Source organism: Mobula hypostoma, chromosome 1, assembly GCF_963921235.1.
Source record: "Mobula hypostoma chromosome 1, sMobHyp1.1, whole genome shotgun sequence".
In the NCBI taxonomy this organism is placed as follows: domain Eukaryota; kingdom Metazoa; phylum Chordata; class Chondrichthyes; order Myliobatiformes; family Myliobatidae; genus Mobula; species Mobula hypostoma.
Genome location: NC_086097.1, coordinates 50,979,578 through 50,998,866, shown reverse-complemented (window position 1 = coordinate 50,998,866; position 19,289 = coordinate 50,979,578). Strand labels below are relative to the sequence as shown.

The following is a 19,289-nucleotide window of genomic DNA, read 5'->3' as shown; positions in this document are numbered from 1 at the left end:
TCATCTTGGACTCTACAAGCTGGAATTTAGAAGAATGAGAGGGGATCTTATTGAAACATAAAATTATGAAAGGAATCGATGAGCTAAAGGCAGAAAAGTGTTTCCACTGGTAGTTGAGGTTAGATTTGGGGAACATAGCCTCATGTTTTGGGGGTTGGGGGGGAAGAAGAGAAGCTTTAGGACGAAGTTGAGAGTCTGCTTTTCCTAAAGAGTAGTGAATCTGTGGAATTCTCTGCCCAGAAAATCTGTGCCATTCTCTGCCCAGAAAATCTTGTAGAAACTATCTCAATAAATATTTTTAAGACACAGTTAGATTTTTGCATAGTAGGGAATTAAGGGTTATGGGGAAAATGGCAGGAAGGTGGAGTTAAGTCTACGGCCATGTCTGTTGTGATTTTATTGAATAGCAGAGCAGGCTCAATAGGCCAGAAGACCTATTCCTGTTCCTATTTCTGTGTTCTTATTTAGTATGTTCCCTCTTTTGCTTTTATGCTGTCTTTACTTCTCTTGTCAGCCATGATTACTGTATCTTCCCTTTAGAATGCTGCTGCTTCTTTGGGATGAACTAATCCTGCATCTTTCGAATTACTCCTAGAAACTCTAGCCTTTGTTGCTCTACCGTCATCCCTGCTAGTCTCCTCTCCAATAATCATAGAAAAAGGTCAAATGTCTTTACAAATCAGGCTGAATAAAAACAAGAATAGAATTCACAAACAAGAGAAAATCTGCAGCTGCTGGAAATCCAAGCAACACATACTAAATGCTGGAGGAACTCAGCAGGCTAGGCAGCGCCTATGGAAAGGAGTAAAAAGTTGATGTTTTGGGCCGAGACCCTTCATCAGGACTGGAGAAAAAAAGATGAGAAGTCAGAGTAAGAAGGTGGGACGAGGGGAGGAAGAAATAGGTGTTAGGTCAAACCGGATGTGGGGGGGGGGGGAGGAGTGAAGTAGAGGTTGGAAGTTGATTGGTGAAAAAGATAAAGGGCTGGAAAAGGGAAAATCTCATAGGAGAGGACAGAACGCCATGGAAGAAAGGGAAGGGGGAGGAGCACCAGAGGGAGGTGATGGGCAGGTAAGGAGAGAGGAAAATGGGAATGTGAATGGTGAGGGGAGGGAGGGCATTACTAGAAGTTCAAGAAATTGATGTTCATGCTATCAGGTTGGAGGCTACCCAGAGGGAATGGTGATAGTGGAGGACTTGAGGCCTCCTCCTTTGAAGAAGGACATCTCCTTGGTTCTGGAATGAATTGCCTTGTCCTGAGAGCAGATGTGGTGGAGATGGAGGAATTGAGAGAAGGCAATGGCATTTTTACAAGAAACAGGGTGGGAAGAGGTATAGTCCAGTTAGCTGTAAGAGTCAGTGGATTTATAAAAGATATCAGTGGATAAGCCGTCTCCAGAAATAGAGACAGCGATCAAGGAAGCGGAGAGAGGTGTTGGAAATGGACCTATTAAATTTGAGGGCAGGGTGGAAGTTGGAAGCAAAGTTGATGAAGTCGATGAGCTCTGCACTGGGTGCAGGAAGCCACACCAATGCAGTCATCGATGTAGCATAGGAAAAGTGAGGGACAGACACCAGTGTAGGCTTGGAACATAGACTGTTCCACATAGCCACCAAAATGGTAGGCATATAGCCCATACAAGTGCCCATGTTGTTTTCCCCACAAAGACCAGTCCACTGGCCTTTGTGGAAAACAAATTAAATGAAACAATCCATTGGCCTTTGAGTGCAATGGTTCCTTTGGCACTTACCAGAAATAACTAATGCCCATCCTGGGTTTTTGGGTTCGGTTATATGAGGGTGTAATAAAGTTATCTCTAAATGCTGTAAAGAAGAGTGATGCTTATACATAGTGTCATAAAATAAGTGTCAAGCTTGATGGTGGTAGTAATATTCAAAGTGATAACAGTTTGAGAAAGAGAGAGAGCTGGGAATTGTTTTAATATAAGTAAATTGATAGATACTGAAAATTAGTACATGAAAGTGGATTCCTATTAATAGAGCTAAGATGAAAGTTTAATTTCTGGTGAATGTTTCATAAAATGTACTTCCTCAGTCTGAGCTTGTTTTCATTTGAAGTCTGGTAATTTGAGGCTTGTCTGAAGGGACCCATTTGTACAGCTTGGTTAACCTAGGGCCAACCACCATTAGTTCTTATAAACAAATATGTTTGTGATACTTATTTGTGCATTTTTCTGGTTTTATGCTGCCTGACTTGAAGGTACAATTTGTGCCAGGGGTATTCAGTCATTGCGTAGGCAATGAGAGCTGTTCTGTTTGGGATAGGTTCCTGGAGGAAATCAATATGTATTGCCAGGTTGGAGAAAAGTGGTTGGAGGTGGAGTCTGAAGGATCCAGGAAAGGAGAGTCAGCAAACTTGGCTTAGAGAGTGGAAAAACAAGTACAAAGGGTTTAGCATGGCAAGTCTAAAAACTTGAAACTCTGGCAGGTTAGGCTGCTACTTTCCCACATTGACTGGGGATTGAGTGAGTATGTTTTTTTAAAAAAAAATCCAAGTCCTCTGACTTTATGGCCATAGTGAGGCAAAGCTTGTGGGGATCTTTATTATTTCTAGGGCAAAGTTCCAATTTTCATATAATTATGCAACAGGATTTCTATAGGTTTATGATAAATATTGGTATTGGTTTATTACTGCTTATGCAAGATAGTGAAAAAATTGTCTTTTATTCTGTTATTTGTATCGTGTGTTTTGGATTATGAAGTTGAAACTTGTTTTTTTTTGTATTCAGTTCATATTTATTTCCCTCTGATTTTTTTTTAACACAGCTGTGTAGTCCAACCATTGCTCTAAGCAGGAAATTTTTACACAGTCTGAAATCTACATGACACTTAATTTTTTTTTAATATGCTTAGTATGAATATTTAGAATGAAAATTGAAAAATCACATACTTCTGATGTTATTTATTAATTGAAGGGTGTGATGAAATATAGTACAACAAAGAAAATCTCTATATCATTTCGTAAACTTTTTTCTAGCTGGATCCAATTCCAGCTATATCACAACAAAAGCTATGTGCTTGGGAATATTTCAATTACTGTGTGGCCACGCACCCGCACAGCTTGGAAGGAGCAGTGTATATAGGTATTTTTGATTAATAACCCACAATCTTTCCATAGATATCACTTGATTTGCTGAATGTTTCCAGCATTTTCTTTTGTTTATTGATTTCCAACATCTGCAGTGCTTGATTTTCATACCATTAAGTGCAGCTGCCTTGCAGCATGTACTTCATCCAAGCCCGCCAATGCAACCTAATTTTCCTTTGTTTTTGTTTAACTTTCCTTTTGAATACTTATAGTAGTAAGTTTCAGTTTTATCATAACTGTGTGTAGGAGTGGAATGTATTATGGTTTGCAAATTTTGATTAACTTTATGTTTGAGTACAGTGGTCCTAAAAGGTTTGATATTAATCTTGTGCATTGTTATCACAGTACAAAGCAGGGTGGAGAACCATTTTGAAAGTGTGTGCCCAAATTGGCAATAATCTTTTTTAAAAAAATCTGTCTTGTCATGGTAATTTTGAGCAGAGATTATCATTGATTAATGAATTATAACAATAATTATGGACTATTTTAAGGGAAAAGAATGAGTCCTGTTGCTTATTTACATCTATTCATTTACTATTGATAAATGTATTAAAGAGATTGAAATAAATGAAGCATTTTTAAAATGTTTAAAGTTAATATTAATCTTTCAAAAAGAAATTCAAAAATAACATTTCCAAATAGTATTGTTATTATACCTGATGTATAATATTTGTTATGTACCTGATATGTAATGTAAGAAATGTAAACATGAAATTAAAGCTTTGGTGATCCATATAAAAAATCAAGGAAACAAAAATAAGCACACTTTACTCTCAGTGAGACTTCTGTTGCTGTACTAATGATGACAAATATCTTGTATCCAATTTGTATTTGGCTGTATTGAGAGTTATGCTCAGAGTACTAGTTTCATCAGTAAGTTTACTCTTATATAATTAGACTTGGGCAAAGCTCATCACTGAAAACGACACCTCTGATTATCTTGATGAAAATACAGTGGATTTTAGTTAATTGGGACCAGTACAGTCCAATCACATGGCTCCCCCAATTAGTCAAAGTTTCAAGGAAATGATTAAAAAGGTATAAACAAGACAAATCGCTGTTTAACTGAGTAACAATTTATATACTTAAATGAAATTCAGAGCAAATTAGAACGCTACCAATATCTCTGCAGTACTGTAAAACTGTATATTAGTTCCTAACAGTTATCCATGGAGGAATTCCATTGTATGCTGTTGATTGTAAATGAACAAGATCAGTGTAAACACCTAGTAAAGATAGCTTCATACAATGCTTTTGATGATTGCCTCATCCAAATCTTCATTTTCATTTTAATGTTCAAGTTTATTATCATTACCTTCAATTTCTTCATAGTTTCGAACTTATTGAAGTAGGGAAATCATTGTATTTTCACTCCTGGCCATTTCTGGCAACTCCAAGCCTGAATTCTTCAAACTGTGGGGATCAAAACAGTTCTGAATTATTTTAAAAACGTAAACATGAGGAATTCTGCAGATGCTGGAAATTCAAGCAACACACTTCAAAGTTGCTGGTGACGCAGCAGGCCAGGCAGCATCTCTAGGAAGAGGTACAGTCGAACGTCGACTGTACCTCTTCTTAGAGATGCTGCCTGGCCTGCTGCGTTCACCAGCAACTTTGATGTGTGTTGTCTGAATTATTTTGCTGCTTTTTTCTTGCCAACTATCAGTGACAAAAAATCACTGCTTTTTGAACCCAAACAGGCACAGATGACACTACTTTAAAAATTGTCTGCTATAAATACAGTGTAGTGTCTAATGGCCACACAACTGCACACAGCTGATGCTAGTTAGAAACTGTTTAGCTATTTTCTCAATTTGTTTTTGTTGCTAAGTGTTGTCCCAAGTAAATGCCTACCCTGGTTAGCCAATGGCTCATTGAACTGGAATCATCCTTACTATTCATATTTCCACTGCAAGAGTTTTTGCAATGCAAAGTTAATCTGTGAGGATGTCAAAACCTATTATCCAATGTCATATGTTCTTGCAATTGTTTAGCTAGTACCAAGCCAGCACAAGACATTTCCTATGAAAAGATCTCACTGCTCTGGTTGTAAAAAGTCATTGCTGCTTTGTTTGCCAATAAACATAATCAATATGTACCTTTTTATTATGGGTGGGTAGTAAAGAATTGAGAGGTAACACTGCATGCCATGTGCCAACAAAATAGTTGCACATGTCATCTTGGGCATGCAAGCCATAGGTGTGCCTCTCTGGAATGGGGCAATCAGTAGTGGCACAGTAAACAGAAAAGGGTGGAAATGCACACCAGGACAAGCAGCATTGTGACACAGTAAGTAGTGTATATGGAAGCATGGGTTGCAAAGCCAGTCAAGAAAGCTAAAATGTGGGAGGTGGATCATCCACTTCCGGTTGAAGAAAAGTTGTATTTTCTAAATGGTGAGAAGCTGCAGAATGTGTATGAATAGAAAAGAAATAGGACAGACGTGGTAAACAATTTTGAAAGCTGATTTAATGGCTATGATCATGGCAGTGCTGCAATACAAAGTAAGCCAACTATGTTACAGATGTGATACTGTATTTTGATTATATTTCATTTGAAACTGGGATTCAATTCTCAGCACCCTAATGTTTGAAGGAGATTAGCTTTTGAGGAGTTGCAGCAAAAAATTGTCAGAATGGTATGAGGGCTAATATCACATTAGTTATTTTAACTTTATACCCTCTGCACAGAGAATCTTAAGGGATGATCAAACAGATGTTTAGATCAACAGAGGTGTTCAGGTAGACAAGTTATTTTCTATTTTCTCCCGTCTCCCCTTCCCCCACCACCACTCCGCAGCCCCGTCTTCCTCAGATCCCACCGTCAGCTCCTGGGCCCTCAAAGGCTCCATCTTCCTCTCACCCCAACCCTCCCCCCTCTGATCCCAGCTCTCATCCGTGCCGGGTCTTAACCATCCCCTCCGACCTTCAACTGTCGGAGGCAGAACGCTCTGTTCTCAGTAAGGGCCTCACCTTTGTCCCCCTTCGCCCACACCTCAGCGAGTTCTGTGTTCGCCACGATGCAGAACTTTTCTTCCGCCGTCGCCGTCTCCGTCTCCGAGCCTACTTCTTTGGCAAGGACTCTTCCACCCCCACCGCTGACCCCTTCTCCCGTGTTCAACCCTCCTCTTCTTCATGGACACCCCGCTCTGGTCTTCTGCCTGCTCTGGATCTCTTTATTGCTAACTGCCGACGGGACATCAACCGTCTCGACTTCACCGCACCTTGTCCCCATTCCAACCTCACTCCTTCGGAACGCTCTGCTCTCCACTCCCTCCGCACTAATCCTAACCTTATTATTAAACCCGCCGATAAGGGGGGTGCTGTTGTAGTCTGGCGTACTGACCTCTACCTTGCTGAGGCACAGCGACAACTCGCGGATACCTCCTCTTATTTACCCCTCGATCGTGACCCCACTAAGGAGCACCAGGCCATTGTCTCCCACACCATCACCGACTTTATCCGCTCAGGGGATCTCCCATCCACTGCTACCAACTTTATAGTTCCCACACCCCGCACTTCCCGTTTCTACCTCCTACCCAAGATCCACAAACCTGCCTGTCCTGGCCGACCTATTGTCTCAGCTTGCTCCTGCCCCACCGAACTCATTTCTGCATACCTCGACACTGTTTTATCACCCCTTGTTCAATCCCTTCCGACCTATGTTCGTGACACTTCTCACGCTCTTAAACTTTTCGATGATTTTAAGTTCCCTGGCCCCCACCGCTTTATTTTCACCATGGATGTCCAGTCCTTATATACTTCCATCCCCCATCAGGAAGGTCTCAAAGCTCTACGCTTCTTTTTGGATTCCAGATCTAATCAGTTCCCCTCTACCACCACTCTGCTCCGTCTAGCGGAATTAGTCCTTACTCTTAATAATTTCTCCTTTGGCTCCTCCCATTTCCTCCAAACTAAAGGTGTAGCTATGGGCACCCGTATGGGTCCTAGCTATGCCTGCCTTTTTGTTGGGTTTGTGGAACAATCTATGTTCCGCACCTATTCTGGTATCTGTCCCCCACTTTTCCTTCGCTACATCGACGACTGCATTGGCGCTGCTTCCTGCACGCATGCAGAACTCGTTGACTTTATTAACTTTGCCTCCAACTTTCACCCTGCCCTCAAGTTTACCTGGTCCATTTCCGACACCTCCCTCCCCTTTCTAGATCTTTCTGTCTCTGTCTCTGGAGACAGCTTATCCACTGATGTCTACTATAAGCCTACTGACTCTCACAGCTATCTGGACTATTCCTCTTCTCACCCTGTCTCTTGCAAAAACGCCATCCCCTTCTCGCAATTCCTCCGTCTCTGCCGCATCTGCTCTCAGGATGAGGCTTTTCATTCTAGGACGAGGGAGATGTCTTCCTTTTTTAAAGAAAGGGTCTTCCCTTCCTCCACTATCAACTCTGCTCTTAAATGTATCTCCCCTATTTCACGTACATCTGCTCTCACTCCATCCTCCCACCACCCCACTAGGAATAGGGTTCCCCTGGTCCTCACCTACCACCCCACCAGCCTCCGGGTCCAACATATTATTCTCCGTAACTTCCGCCACCTCCAACGGGATCCCACCACTAAGCACATCTTTCCCTCCCCCCCTCTCTCTGCATTCCGCAGGGATCGCTCCCTACACAACTCCCTTGTCCATTCGTCCCCCCCATCCCTCCCCACTGATCTCCCTCCTGGCACTTATCCGTGTAAGCGGAACAGGTGCTACACATGCCCTTACACTTCCTCCCTTACCACCATTCAGGGCCCCAAACAGTCCTTCCAGGTGAGGCATCACTTCACCTGTGAGTCGACTGGGGTGATATACTGTGTCCGGTGCTCCCGATGTGGCCTTTTATATATTGGTGAGACCCGACGCAGACTGGGAGACCGCTTTGCTGAACATCTACGCTCTGTCCGCCAGAGAAAGCGGGATCTCCCAGTGGCCACACATTTTGGTTCCACATCCCATTCCCATTTTGACATGTCTGTCCACGGCCTCCTCTACTGTGGAGATGAAGCCGCACTCAGGTTGGAGGAACAACACCTTATATTCCGTCTGGGTAGCCTCCAACTTGATGGCGTGAACATCGACTTCTCTAACTTCCGCTAGGGCCCCGCCTCCCCCTCGTACCCCATCTGTTACTTATTTTTATGCACACATTCTTTCTCTCACTCTCCTTTTTCTCCCTCTGTCCCTCTGAATATGCCTCTTGCCCATCCTCTGGGTCACCCCCCCCCGTCTTTCTTCCCGGACCTCCTGTCCCATGATCCTCTTGTATCCCCTTTTGCCTATCACCTGTCCAGCTCTCGGCTCTATCCCTCCCCCTCCTGTCTTCTCCTATCATTTTGGATCTCCCCCCCCCCCCCAACTTTCAAATCCCTTACTCACTCTTCCTTCAGTTAGTCCTGACGAAGGGTCTCGGCCTGAAACGTCGACTGCACCTCTTCCTATAGATGCTGCTTGGCCTGCTGCGTTCACCAGCAACTTTGATGTATGTTGCTTAAGTTATTTTCTATGGTGGTTTTAAAGACAAATGTTTTGGGTTTGGGTGGCAATGTAAGGGAGTATAGGAGGGAATTAAATTTAAGCTAAGCTAAGTCTGTAACCTTTTTTTTACAAATGGTACTGGGTCAACTGAAATTTCCAAAATGTGTTAATAGATTCTTATTTTGCAATGATTTAACATGTATAGATCAATACCTGTCAGTTGTATTTGAATGGTGGTACAGACCATTCAAATTGGTGGGATCGGGCATGCAGCCCCTTGTTCTTTCACCTGTTAGTTATGCATGAAACTTTTCTCCCTGATCTAGTGTAAAAGTGGGACCACATATTTTGTGGCTTTGCACCCAGAATTTGCAGATGAAGGAAGTAAACACTTGAAATCTGTCCTGCCAGCTTGTCACAAAATCTTATGCCTCAATCACTTCAGTGTATTAAATTCCAATATGTTAATCTTATCCAATTTCTTCTTCTAGTATAATCCATTGCCCTAGAGCAAGGGCTCCGAAGCTGGGGTCCATGGACCCCTTGCTTAATGGTATTGGTCCATGTTATAAAAAAGGTTGGGAACCTCTGCCCTAGAGAAACAAAAAAGTGCCCATAATAATTCAGATTAGGTCTCTCAAAGTCTTGTGCAATTTCAGCAAGGCTTTTGCACTTCAAGCAGCCTGGCAGTAAAAGCTAAGAAACATTTGCCTTCCTGATATCTTGCTGTACATGCATGTTATATGTACCAACATACCCCACCAAAGTCCTTCTGTGCATTGTTGACTTTAATCATCTAGAATTTTTTAATTTCATCCTACAAAGTACAAAAGCATTCATTTTTCTATATTATACTCCATTTATCACACTTTGTTAGTCTACCTGTATCTCTTTGCATTCTTACTGTATCTTAATATAAAAACCAAGTTTTCATGTTATCAGAAAATTTGGAAATGCTGCTATCTTTTCATCTGTGTTTATTCATATAAATTTAAATCCTCTTGCGCCAAGGAATTATTCCTCTAGTCATCCTTCTACTAACGGTCTGACCTGAAATTATTTGTTACTACTTTCTATCTTTCAACTAATCTTCTATGCAGTTCAGTTTAAGGCAGCCACACAACAGCCATATTTGTGTGATATGTAATTGAGGCCGTTTGATGTTTAAGAAAACTTGTTCATCTTAATTAATTGAAAGGAAATCGTCATATGTAGGTGAATCAAAAAGTGAAGTAAAATTGAATGCTTTAATGTTAATAAAGTAAGGAAAGTAATGAATCAAGAGTTGTGTGTGTGTGTGTGTGTGCGCGCGCGCGTGCACACACGCACACCCCACCACCCACCAAATTTTGAGCTGCTTGTGGTGTTCCTTGCTGAATTACAGATCTTTCCCTATGGAATAAAGTAAAACTTGTGTGCAAGTTACAATGTGTAGCATCATTTGAGATATTGTAGCACGTCAACTTTGTCAATGTTTGAAATAATTTTCTTGTTTTGAAAGACTTCTTTAGGAATTCTTGTAGAAACTGCAAAATCTACAATACAAAACTTTCTGTTCAGTGTAAAAATTGATGCATACTACTTGATTTACTACTTGATACTACTACGTGACCCATATTCTTTTGCAAACTTCAGAAATTTGTGTTCATTTGAACAATGAAATGTATATAGTTGAATATTTTGGGCTTTCCTTTGCAAGAAATACATTATCTTGAATGTCTATAGTGCAGTTGGCAGTCATATGGCTTACCAACTCTGTACAAGCTCTATCTAAAAACATTCCAGTAAGGGAGGTGATAAAAATCGTACTGGTATTTCCCCCTCTCTTCCTCTTCCCCTTGTCTTTATGGTTACAGGTCATTGGAGCTTGTGTAATTCTCTCTCCAACCTTGGATCAGCAGATTAGGTGTAATAAATGAGGGAAGGGAATGATGAAAATACTTTGAGAACTAAACACTTTGGACCAAGTAGCAGCCTCCTATCTCTTTAAGAAATTAGAGAAATAATGAATACTAAATTAACAGCAAAGTTTAAAATATTTTAGCGACTGAGTTATTTCTTGAGTACATTTTTTATGATTACAATCAGGAGAAAGATCATTATTTCAGTTAGGATAAAATCAAAGTTTTGAAATGTCTTTCTGGTGGTTGAAAGTTGTATATTGAGAGCGCAGCTGAATGTGTAGTAGGGGGAAGGGAGTGGAATGTAGAAAAAGGTGTGTTCTGCACGCTCTGACCTGCCTGTTGCAGCAGCTGCTGGTAACTAACAAGCAGCATCAGCAGAGGCTGGGTCATACTGTCATTTTAAATACAGGACGTAGGTTAGCGAGATGTCCGGAGGGGTGAATCTACTTGATCCAAGTGGAGAAGTTAACGTTAATGCATTTAGGAATGGTGCAATGGCTGGAAAATGCAGTATTGAGGAATGTACAGAAACAGACCTGGAAGCATATAACACACAAAATATTAACCTTTGGTTGTGGCATATATACAGGAGCAGGAAAGTTCAGGAACACGTCATGTCCCATCAGAAAATTGTGCACAGATGAAGGAAGGATACGATAGCAGTTGATGAAATACATGGGAAATGTGATAGAATATTGACCAAAGATGTAGAATTTTACTTGTGAAAGATTGGTTAGGTTGGGGCTATTGTCTCAAATGGATTTATTTTTTGTCATTGTGTTCTGTCTAGTAAAAATCATGTGTAGCTTGTGTTTGTTTATCATGTGAGGGCTGCTTTATGATGCTATGCGCCTGTGACGTTCCTGCAATTAAATTTTTCATTTTATTCATGCATGCATGTACTTGTGTATTTGACCATAAATTTGACTTCACTGCGGGCAGGACTTTACGTGATATTGTTTGGAATCTAGTAGCCTCGGAATATCCATGCAGCAATGTTGACTGGACTAGGGACTTTTAATATCCACAAAAAGGATAGCACAGCATTGGTTGGGACAAGCTGAAGAAATCCTTGTAACTGTACTTAACCAGTATTTTGTGCTGTGTCTGCTTCACACATTTTTTTTCCAAACCAAGGTTTCAGTGTAAAGCTTTCACACGTTACATGCTGCATTGTAGAGAAACTTAATTTAGTTTGGCATAATTAGTAAGCGCAGACGACACTAAAATAGGCAGTGAAAAGTTTATCTAAAAAGGTAATTTTTGATAACAAGGGATCTTGATTAACTGGGTAAATGGACTGAGGAATGGACCTGTTTCCAAACTTACATAGCTCTGACTTTAACTATGCATAATACATATTAGTAAACAGGAGTAAGCTGTTCACCCTCTTGAGCCTGCTCTGCCACTCGGTATGGTCATGGCTAAATTCATCGTGAGTTCATGCTTTTTGATGTTGAATTAGTGTATCAGTATCCTTCCATATGTAAGGATGTGTTTTATTTACATTTGACATTTGCACAAAAATTCAGGCTTGAAGTCCCTGAGCCTGAATACATTAATTACCTTGGGATTATTTTTTCTCTTGCATTAATATAAAGATTTTAAAGTATTAGTACATTGCACTCAAGCATTTAAAATTATATAATGCTGGTGACAATTCCTTAATGTAGAGAAAACATTGGTGAGATATATGAAAAGTGACAAAGGATAGCGAGAAGTTCCCAGCAAGAGCTCCACTCTAACTCTTCACATTTTTTTGCTTTGGGGCATGCTTATTTCAATACTCTAGAGAGAGCTGGATTCTAGATTATCAAATGAGAATCTTTTAGGCTGATAAATGTTTTCCTATGTCTAGAATGTGATATCAATCATCTTATTATGTTGGTTGTAAAATATCATGTGACAGGAAGATAAGAGCAAGAAACCTAATGCAAATTGAACAGTAATTTTAACAGTTTTCTCACTCCTTTGAAGGCCTGCATTGTTTATTATCTTTAAGACACTGAAACTACTGATGCTCCTTTTCACTGTATCTAAACATGTAAGAAAAAAAAAGTAAACTGTGAATTAGTTGTGAAGAGGTCAAATTTTGGGTAAATTAAGAAAGCAGGCTGTTGGAGAAATGTGTATTGAAAATGGAAGTATGGTGACACCTAAAGGGTGAAATATGTAAAACAGATGTTAGATAATAAATAAAGTTTACGCTGATAATTGTGTTCATTGCAAGTACAGAGGAAGAACTACAAAACTTAATTGATAGAATTGTTGAAGAAAGTGCAAAAATGGGTCTGTCTATCAATTGCAAAAATGGATGGTGATATTCAAAAAGAAGGAGAATCCTATCTGCAGGCTGAGAATAAACAGGGAAGACATAAAACAAGTACAGGACTTTTGCTACTTAGGAAACTGGGTGACATCAGATGGCAGGTGCGACATGGACATCAAAAGAAGAATAAGGATGGCAAAAGACACCTTTACGAGAATGAAGAGTATACTAACCACTACTAAACTAGGCATGACAACCCACCTCAGGGTACTGAAATGTTACGTTTATCCAGTTATGTTATATGGCTCAGAATGTTGGACAATATCCAGTAACATGAGGAAACGAATTAAAGCAGCGCAGATGCGGTTTTTGAGGAGGATGCAAAGAATATCATGGACGAAATGAATATCTAATGAGGATGTCATGAACAGAGCAAACACAAAAAGAGAAATAATGTATGAGATCATGAAAAGGCAACGTAACTTCATTGGACATGTGATTAGGAAAGAGGAGTTAGAATGCACGGTTATTATGGGAAGAAAGCAAGATGAAGACAAAGACAAATGATGATGGAGACAGCAGCCAGAGAACTGGAAATAAATACCAATGAATTGATCCATTTGACCCGAAACAGGGGTGTGTGGGCCATGGCAGTCAAAGCTCAATCTGGGCATGGCACCTGATGATGATGATACATTGATAACTGTCTTCTATCATTTATGTACTATATGTGGAACGTGTGCCTGTAATACTGCTACAAGCAAGTCTTTCATCGTACTGTACTTGTACTAATGACAATAAACTCAATGTTAAAAGATATTGCAGTTGGGTGAAAAAATGTGACGAGAAATATTCAGTTAAAATTGAACAAGATAAACTTTTTTGAAAAATACTGCAGATCATTAATTTTTGTCTCTCCCTGTTCTGTCAAAGGTAAACAGTTTCTCTTTATAAAGGTGTTGCCTAAGCTCCTGAGAGTTTCCAGATTTTAAAATAAAATTACATTATATTAAAATATTGCAGATTTTAAAGGTATGAAATAAAAATGGAAAATGCATTAACACTGAGCATCAGGCATCATCTGAAAAGAGCAACAAAATTTCAGGTCATGGAAAACTAGGCAGGAGGGAAAACAAAATGACAGAAAAGATGGAGGAGGGATAGGTAAAATAAAGGGAGCATCTCTGGTCTCTCAAACAAATGGGGTTAAAGCGGCAGTTAAAAGCACATTATGCTTCCTTGTCAGTGTTATGTTGCACGTTTTGCTGGTCTATCTATAATATTGAGCAGGGAAAATATGGGTCAAAACTACATTTGGAAGACTGGCAGAAATGGCTACTTCTGATACAGGAAGAAAAATAAAGCCATTTATCTAAACTTGGAGAATTAAGAAGTGAACTCGGAACACTTCAGCATGTCCAGATGGAAGGTGAGGTCTTGCTCCTTAGGCCTTGGGCCTTGTAACATTGTAGGAGTCAATAGAGAGGTCAACGCAGAATACCCCATCATCAAAATATGGCAGAACCTAGAACAAGGCTGCTAAAGATGAAGCTGCTGTATTCAGAACCTTATTCAGCTTGGCTGGTTGAGAGGTGATCCATCTTTGCAATTGTTTGAAATTGCTGACCACAGAAACTCAACCTCTCCACTTTAATTCAGTCCATGTGAATTGGCTGAGAATATTGGGAGCAGTAAAAAAAATATTAAAATATTCACACCATTAACTTTTAAGATTTAATAGATTAATTTTGAATACTGGATATGAAAATACTTGAACACTATTCAGTGTTTATGCTGAGATGTTCTTTGTCCTGGAATTCTTCACAGAAGTTGAATTTGGATCCCAGTCAGGAAAATATTGGTGAACTGTTGCCAGAAAATTCAGGATTTTGGTATTTGTGCATTTCTGTGCAAAATCTTGGGTCAGAAGTTCATGTTGTAATTTTATAATTATTAATTTTCTGCAGATAATTTTTGATTAAAATTGATGATTAACCAAGGTTTAGCACATCATATTAGACCTTTTTCCTATTTGGTGCAACCTGTTATTTCAGAAAACTGCCAGAGGTATAATCCATTAATTTGTCTTCCAACCTAATTTTGTCAAATTGGTTTGCCTGGTCATGTGATTATTGCCCTTGCTTGCTTTGTATTCTCTCCAACATTTATTGCATGGAGCCTATTCAAGACTTGACTGGTATTTTCTGATCCTTACAGTGAATACCTATCCTTGCACCAGCCACTAAGACGCTGGTCTAGTTTTGGATGTCTTTCCCAATGGAACATCTGCTCTCTCCAGCATCAGTACTAGTGTCAATGATTGTCTCACAATTAACTCCATCTATATCTGCACAGATGCTCCTGCTTCTTCAGTATGAACATGTTGTCATCAGCTAGGATCATTGTGGTGCCTTTATTCAGAAGCTGTAACAACCCCTTTCCCCCTCCCATTTAATATATTGGCGTGACTTGCTGAAAGAATCCTTGAACAGATTATCCAGTGGAAGTGCTAGGAAAAAGTACTGTAGCTGGTTTGCTTCATGCAGCTGGGCATCTTGTGGAATTTAGTGTCCAAGAAAAACTAGGAAATTGCCAGAGCTCAGCCAGCAACTTTGTTTTTGCGCTGGTCTTGTGCTCTGTTCTGTGTGGAACTGCCAATATTTCTAAGGCAGTTCCAGTCCATTATTTCAGGAAAATTTTCAAACTTGTGATCTTTTGTCCTTTGCCAATTGTACATAGCTTAATTGCCAAAAGATTATTTTGCTTGTTAAGTTGTACCTCATCACCTCAAATTACCAAGAATATCCCCATTACTCAGTCAAACTATACAGTTTGTTAAGCCAGAATATGGTCTTCCTCCTTTACCAGGTTCTGCACAACTGAAGAATATGTCTTTATCTTTAGTGCTGATTAGATCTGATAGCTTTAAACCAAGCTGAGCCTTGCTAGCTGAGTCAGTATAGCATGGGACTCAATCCCAGAGTTGGTTCGGCCCCCTGTTGGGCGCTGACTATTTATAGGGCAGCATGGTAGTGTAACAGCATAACACTTTACAGTGCCAGCTGTAAGATTGGGGTTTAAATCCCACCACTGTCTGTGAGGAATTTGTGCGTTTTCCCTGTGACCGCGTGTTTCCTTCGGGTACTCTTGTTTCCTACCACGTTCCAAAGACATACAAGTTGGGGTTGTTAAGTTGTCGGCATGGTATGCTAGTGCTAGAAGCATTGCAGCACTTGCAGGCAGCCCCCAGCAAATCCTCAATACAGATAACATTTCATTGTATATTTCAATGTAAATGTCACAAATAAAGCTAATCTTTGATCTTTAATCTCTTTAACCAACCATGATTCTTCTATCCCCTGCACTATTCAGATTTCACCCTGCACCTGTCATCAATCTCTCAATTTTTAATCGTGCTTTAAATCTCCAATAGTATTTACCTCAGTCTGCTTACAAAGAAACTTCAATGTATTTTTAGTTCATAACTAGTTCATTGTATATTTGTACCTTGAATTTTTTTTAAAGTAGGAAAGATAATTTTCCTCCTTGAATTGCCAGCTTTGATCACAATGCCCATTTTGATCATTTTACCCATTCTCCCTTCAGTATTTGTTTTTGTGCTCTGATTAAAATATGTGCCTTGTTCCACAGTTTAGGAGGAATTGGCCACCTAGTTCCTCAAACTGTTTTGCAACTTAAGTTCATGATTGATTTGATTTTTCCCATCTATCCACAATGACTTTAAATACTCTTCTCAAGAATCTGAGCTAAAAATATAAATATTTAAGTTCCTACACATCTGCCTTCATTTATTTGCTTGAATCATATTTAATACTCTCTCTCTGTGACTGCTGATTAAACCACTAACCAGTAATCTAGCTTACCTGTTTCTAGGAGCAGGTTGAGAAGCCGTTAATATTTTTCTGCTTGCATTGTAAAGAATGGCGTCAAATAAAGCCAGTCCCATCTGCTCTGGTGAGCGCATGGTATGATCAACATTTGTCTGAAATTGAATTTGTGGAAGATACTGTCACATAGGATGTAATTTATGATCTTGAATGTAAGTGAGTGCTAACCTAAGCATTTACAGAAGCGCTGTAATATTTTTCTTTTCACAGGAGATGACTTTTCCATTATACAGCAAGAAATATTTATGGTAAAGGAGTGCAAGCATTCCAACATTGTGGCCTACTTTGGAAGCTACCTAAGGTAAATATAGAAAATGAAAATGAACATCCAAAAAACAGCATCGTTGCAAGTGTTTTACTTAACCGCATATTTTTATTTCAGACCTTTCGAGTTTTAAAATATATCTTTTTGTGAAATATTGCATTGATTTCAAGCAATGAATTATATTTATTTACTATATACTACACAAAATTGTTTCAAGCACAACTCTTCAAGTGGAACTGAACTTAATCTAAGTAAATATAAGTAAATGCAGACTATGTCACAATTTATTTTCATAGAGTTGACTTTTTGGGCATAAACAACTTGAGATAAAATCCTGTCACCTTTTCTAAAGTTAAGCTTGAGAACCCTTTCCTGATAGAATGCATCTCCATGCAACAGGGGAAATTATGTAGGCAGTCAGCAAAATGTACCAAATGAAATAGAAGCATTGATATGGAGGATGGTCGCAATCTTTTTCCCAGGATAGAGGAGTCTAAAATAGAGGGCATAGGATAAGATGACGGGGCGGGTGGGGGGGAGGAACTAAAGATTTGGATCCATTGTTATCTTGGAATCTTTTAAGGTAAACATGTCTTTTAAATTACATTTCTCACTCAGGTGAAGAAATGGAAATCCATGATCATGCTTTTTTTCAAGCTATTTTACCTGATATAGTAGCTCCATCTGTCTGCTGCCTGATCTACAGGCTGCTTTGAGCATTCTGTTTTAATGCAAATTTCCAGAATCTGCAGTGTTTTTTTTTTCAAAATTAATGTGTTTATTATGTTGCTTGCATGTTCAGTTCTTAAGACTAGCCTTTCAAAAACGTTCAGGTTATTAGTACAGAACAGTGGTTAGCTTCTATCTCCATGTCTACTACAAAGTCATAAATCTGCAGAATTATAACTTAAATTGTTTCGTTAGTTTATTAATTTGGTCATCTTCCGGTGGTATGGGATGGCAGTGGGTTTGCAGGCAGTGGCCTCTCGGAGGTGGGTGGGGGCCAACCAAAAGTGCTTTTTTTCTTTGTTAAATGTGTCTTTTATGATCGCAACACAATTCTACTTCAAGAACTTCGGGTACTGCAGGGCTACTCCATCAGCGAGCTGCTTGTTGATCGGAGAAACTGGAATGGTGTTGGTGGTGGAGCTGGCCGAGATGTCGGGAAAGGAGCCTGTTTGGGTTCAGAGGAGCTAACCTGGCTACTTGCTGACTGCTACACGGAAACATCGGATTTAGTGCATGAAGGCAGTGTGCGGTATAACCATGGGCGACTGTCTTGGACATTTCATTAGCAATCGCAAGACTCTGTCGGACAGTGATAATTTAAGTTGCTGCAGGTCTGTCACCCTGGTCTGGTGACACAACAGAGCACGTGGAAGCTGTGTAGCTTTGGTTGCAGCAAGGACTATGTCTCAAGTCACTGGCTTGCCAACTGCTGCAGACCAGGTGAGGAAGCGCCAGAGGTGGTGCAGAGTGGCATCCATGCTTGGCAGGTGGAGTCCAGCCTTTCCTGTCGCTGCTCCCTCTTGTCTTCGAGCAGTGGAATGACAGATTGGTTTGCATGGCTCTGTGCACTGCTGGGAGACTGTACCAACGATTGTGGGGCATGTCGCTGAGAGTCTTGGACTATATATGTGTTTTTTTTTCTTCGTGTGAATATGCTTCTTTGCCTGCTTTTTTGAATGTGCTATTTTGTTTGTATTGCACCTTGGGTCCAGAGGAATGCGGTTTCATTCACTGCATCTGTTATGGTTGAATGATAATTAAGTTTATTTCAATTGATTTGATCATTCACTGTATTAGTTCATCATTAACTGTTTGATATGATAAGTACATGTTTGAGTCTATTCGTTACATTTAAATTCTTAGTCTATCCTAAATTGTCTAATCTAGGAAATGTTTCTTTACTCCAGGCAGACTGAGTTTTCTATTGAAGATTTTTTTTGACATTTAAATAGTCATCTCGAATAACAGCTCAGGATTGCAAAAAGAAGTTTCTTTTCCTGTGTATGGTTTTGTGAATCTACGAGAGAAAGTTCTTTTGAAATAAAAGGAAAGGAATGCTCTATGTTTTTATAAATTCACATACTGCCAAACTTTCAAGTAAATGTTTACTCCATTTGATCTTAGTTTTGCCTGAACCTGCAGCAGATTTTAAGGTTGTGCTCTGCAGTGGGAACGTGGTCAACCATTTGAGAACAAACATTTATAAATTGTTCGTAAAGCTGAGAATTGAAAATTAGCTTGACAAGGCCTTTTTGAAAATGTTCAAATATACTTCACCTATACTTCTGAGTTCTAATATTCTAGGAGAGGAGAGAAAGCATATTAGTATAAACTCGCTGGACGAGTC

At 39.7% G+C, this 19,289-nt stretch overlaps 1 protein-coding gene across 1 annotated transcript in view; it reads left to right on the top strand.

The window, feature by feature from the left end:
- map4k5 (mitogen-activated protein kinase kinase kinase kinase 5) overlaps window positions 1-19,289 on the top strand; it is a 155,957-nt gene that overhangs the window by 42,031 nt on the left and 94,637 nt on the right. Inside the window, exon 3 of the mRNA XM_063048484.1 lies at window positions 16,879-16,969. Within this exon, the coding sequence (XP_062904554.1) occupies window positions 16,879-16,969 (91 nt within the window). The remainder of the gene's footprint in view (window positions 1-16,878; window positions 16,970-19,289) is intronic.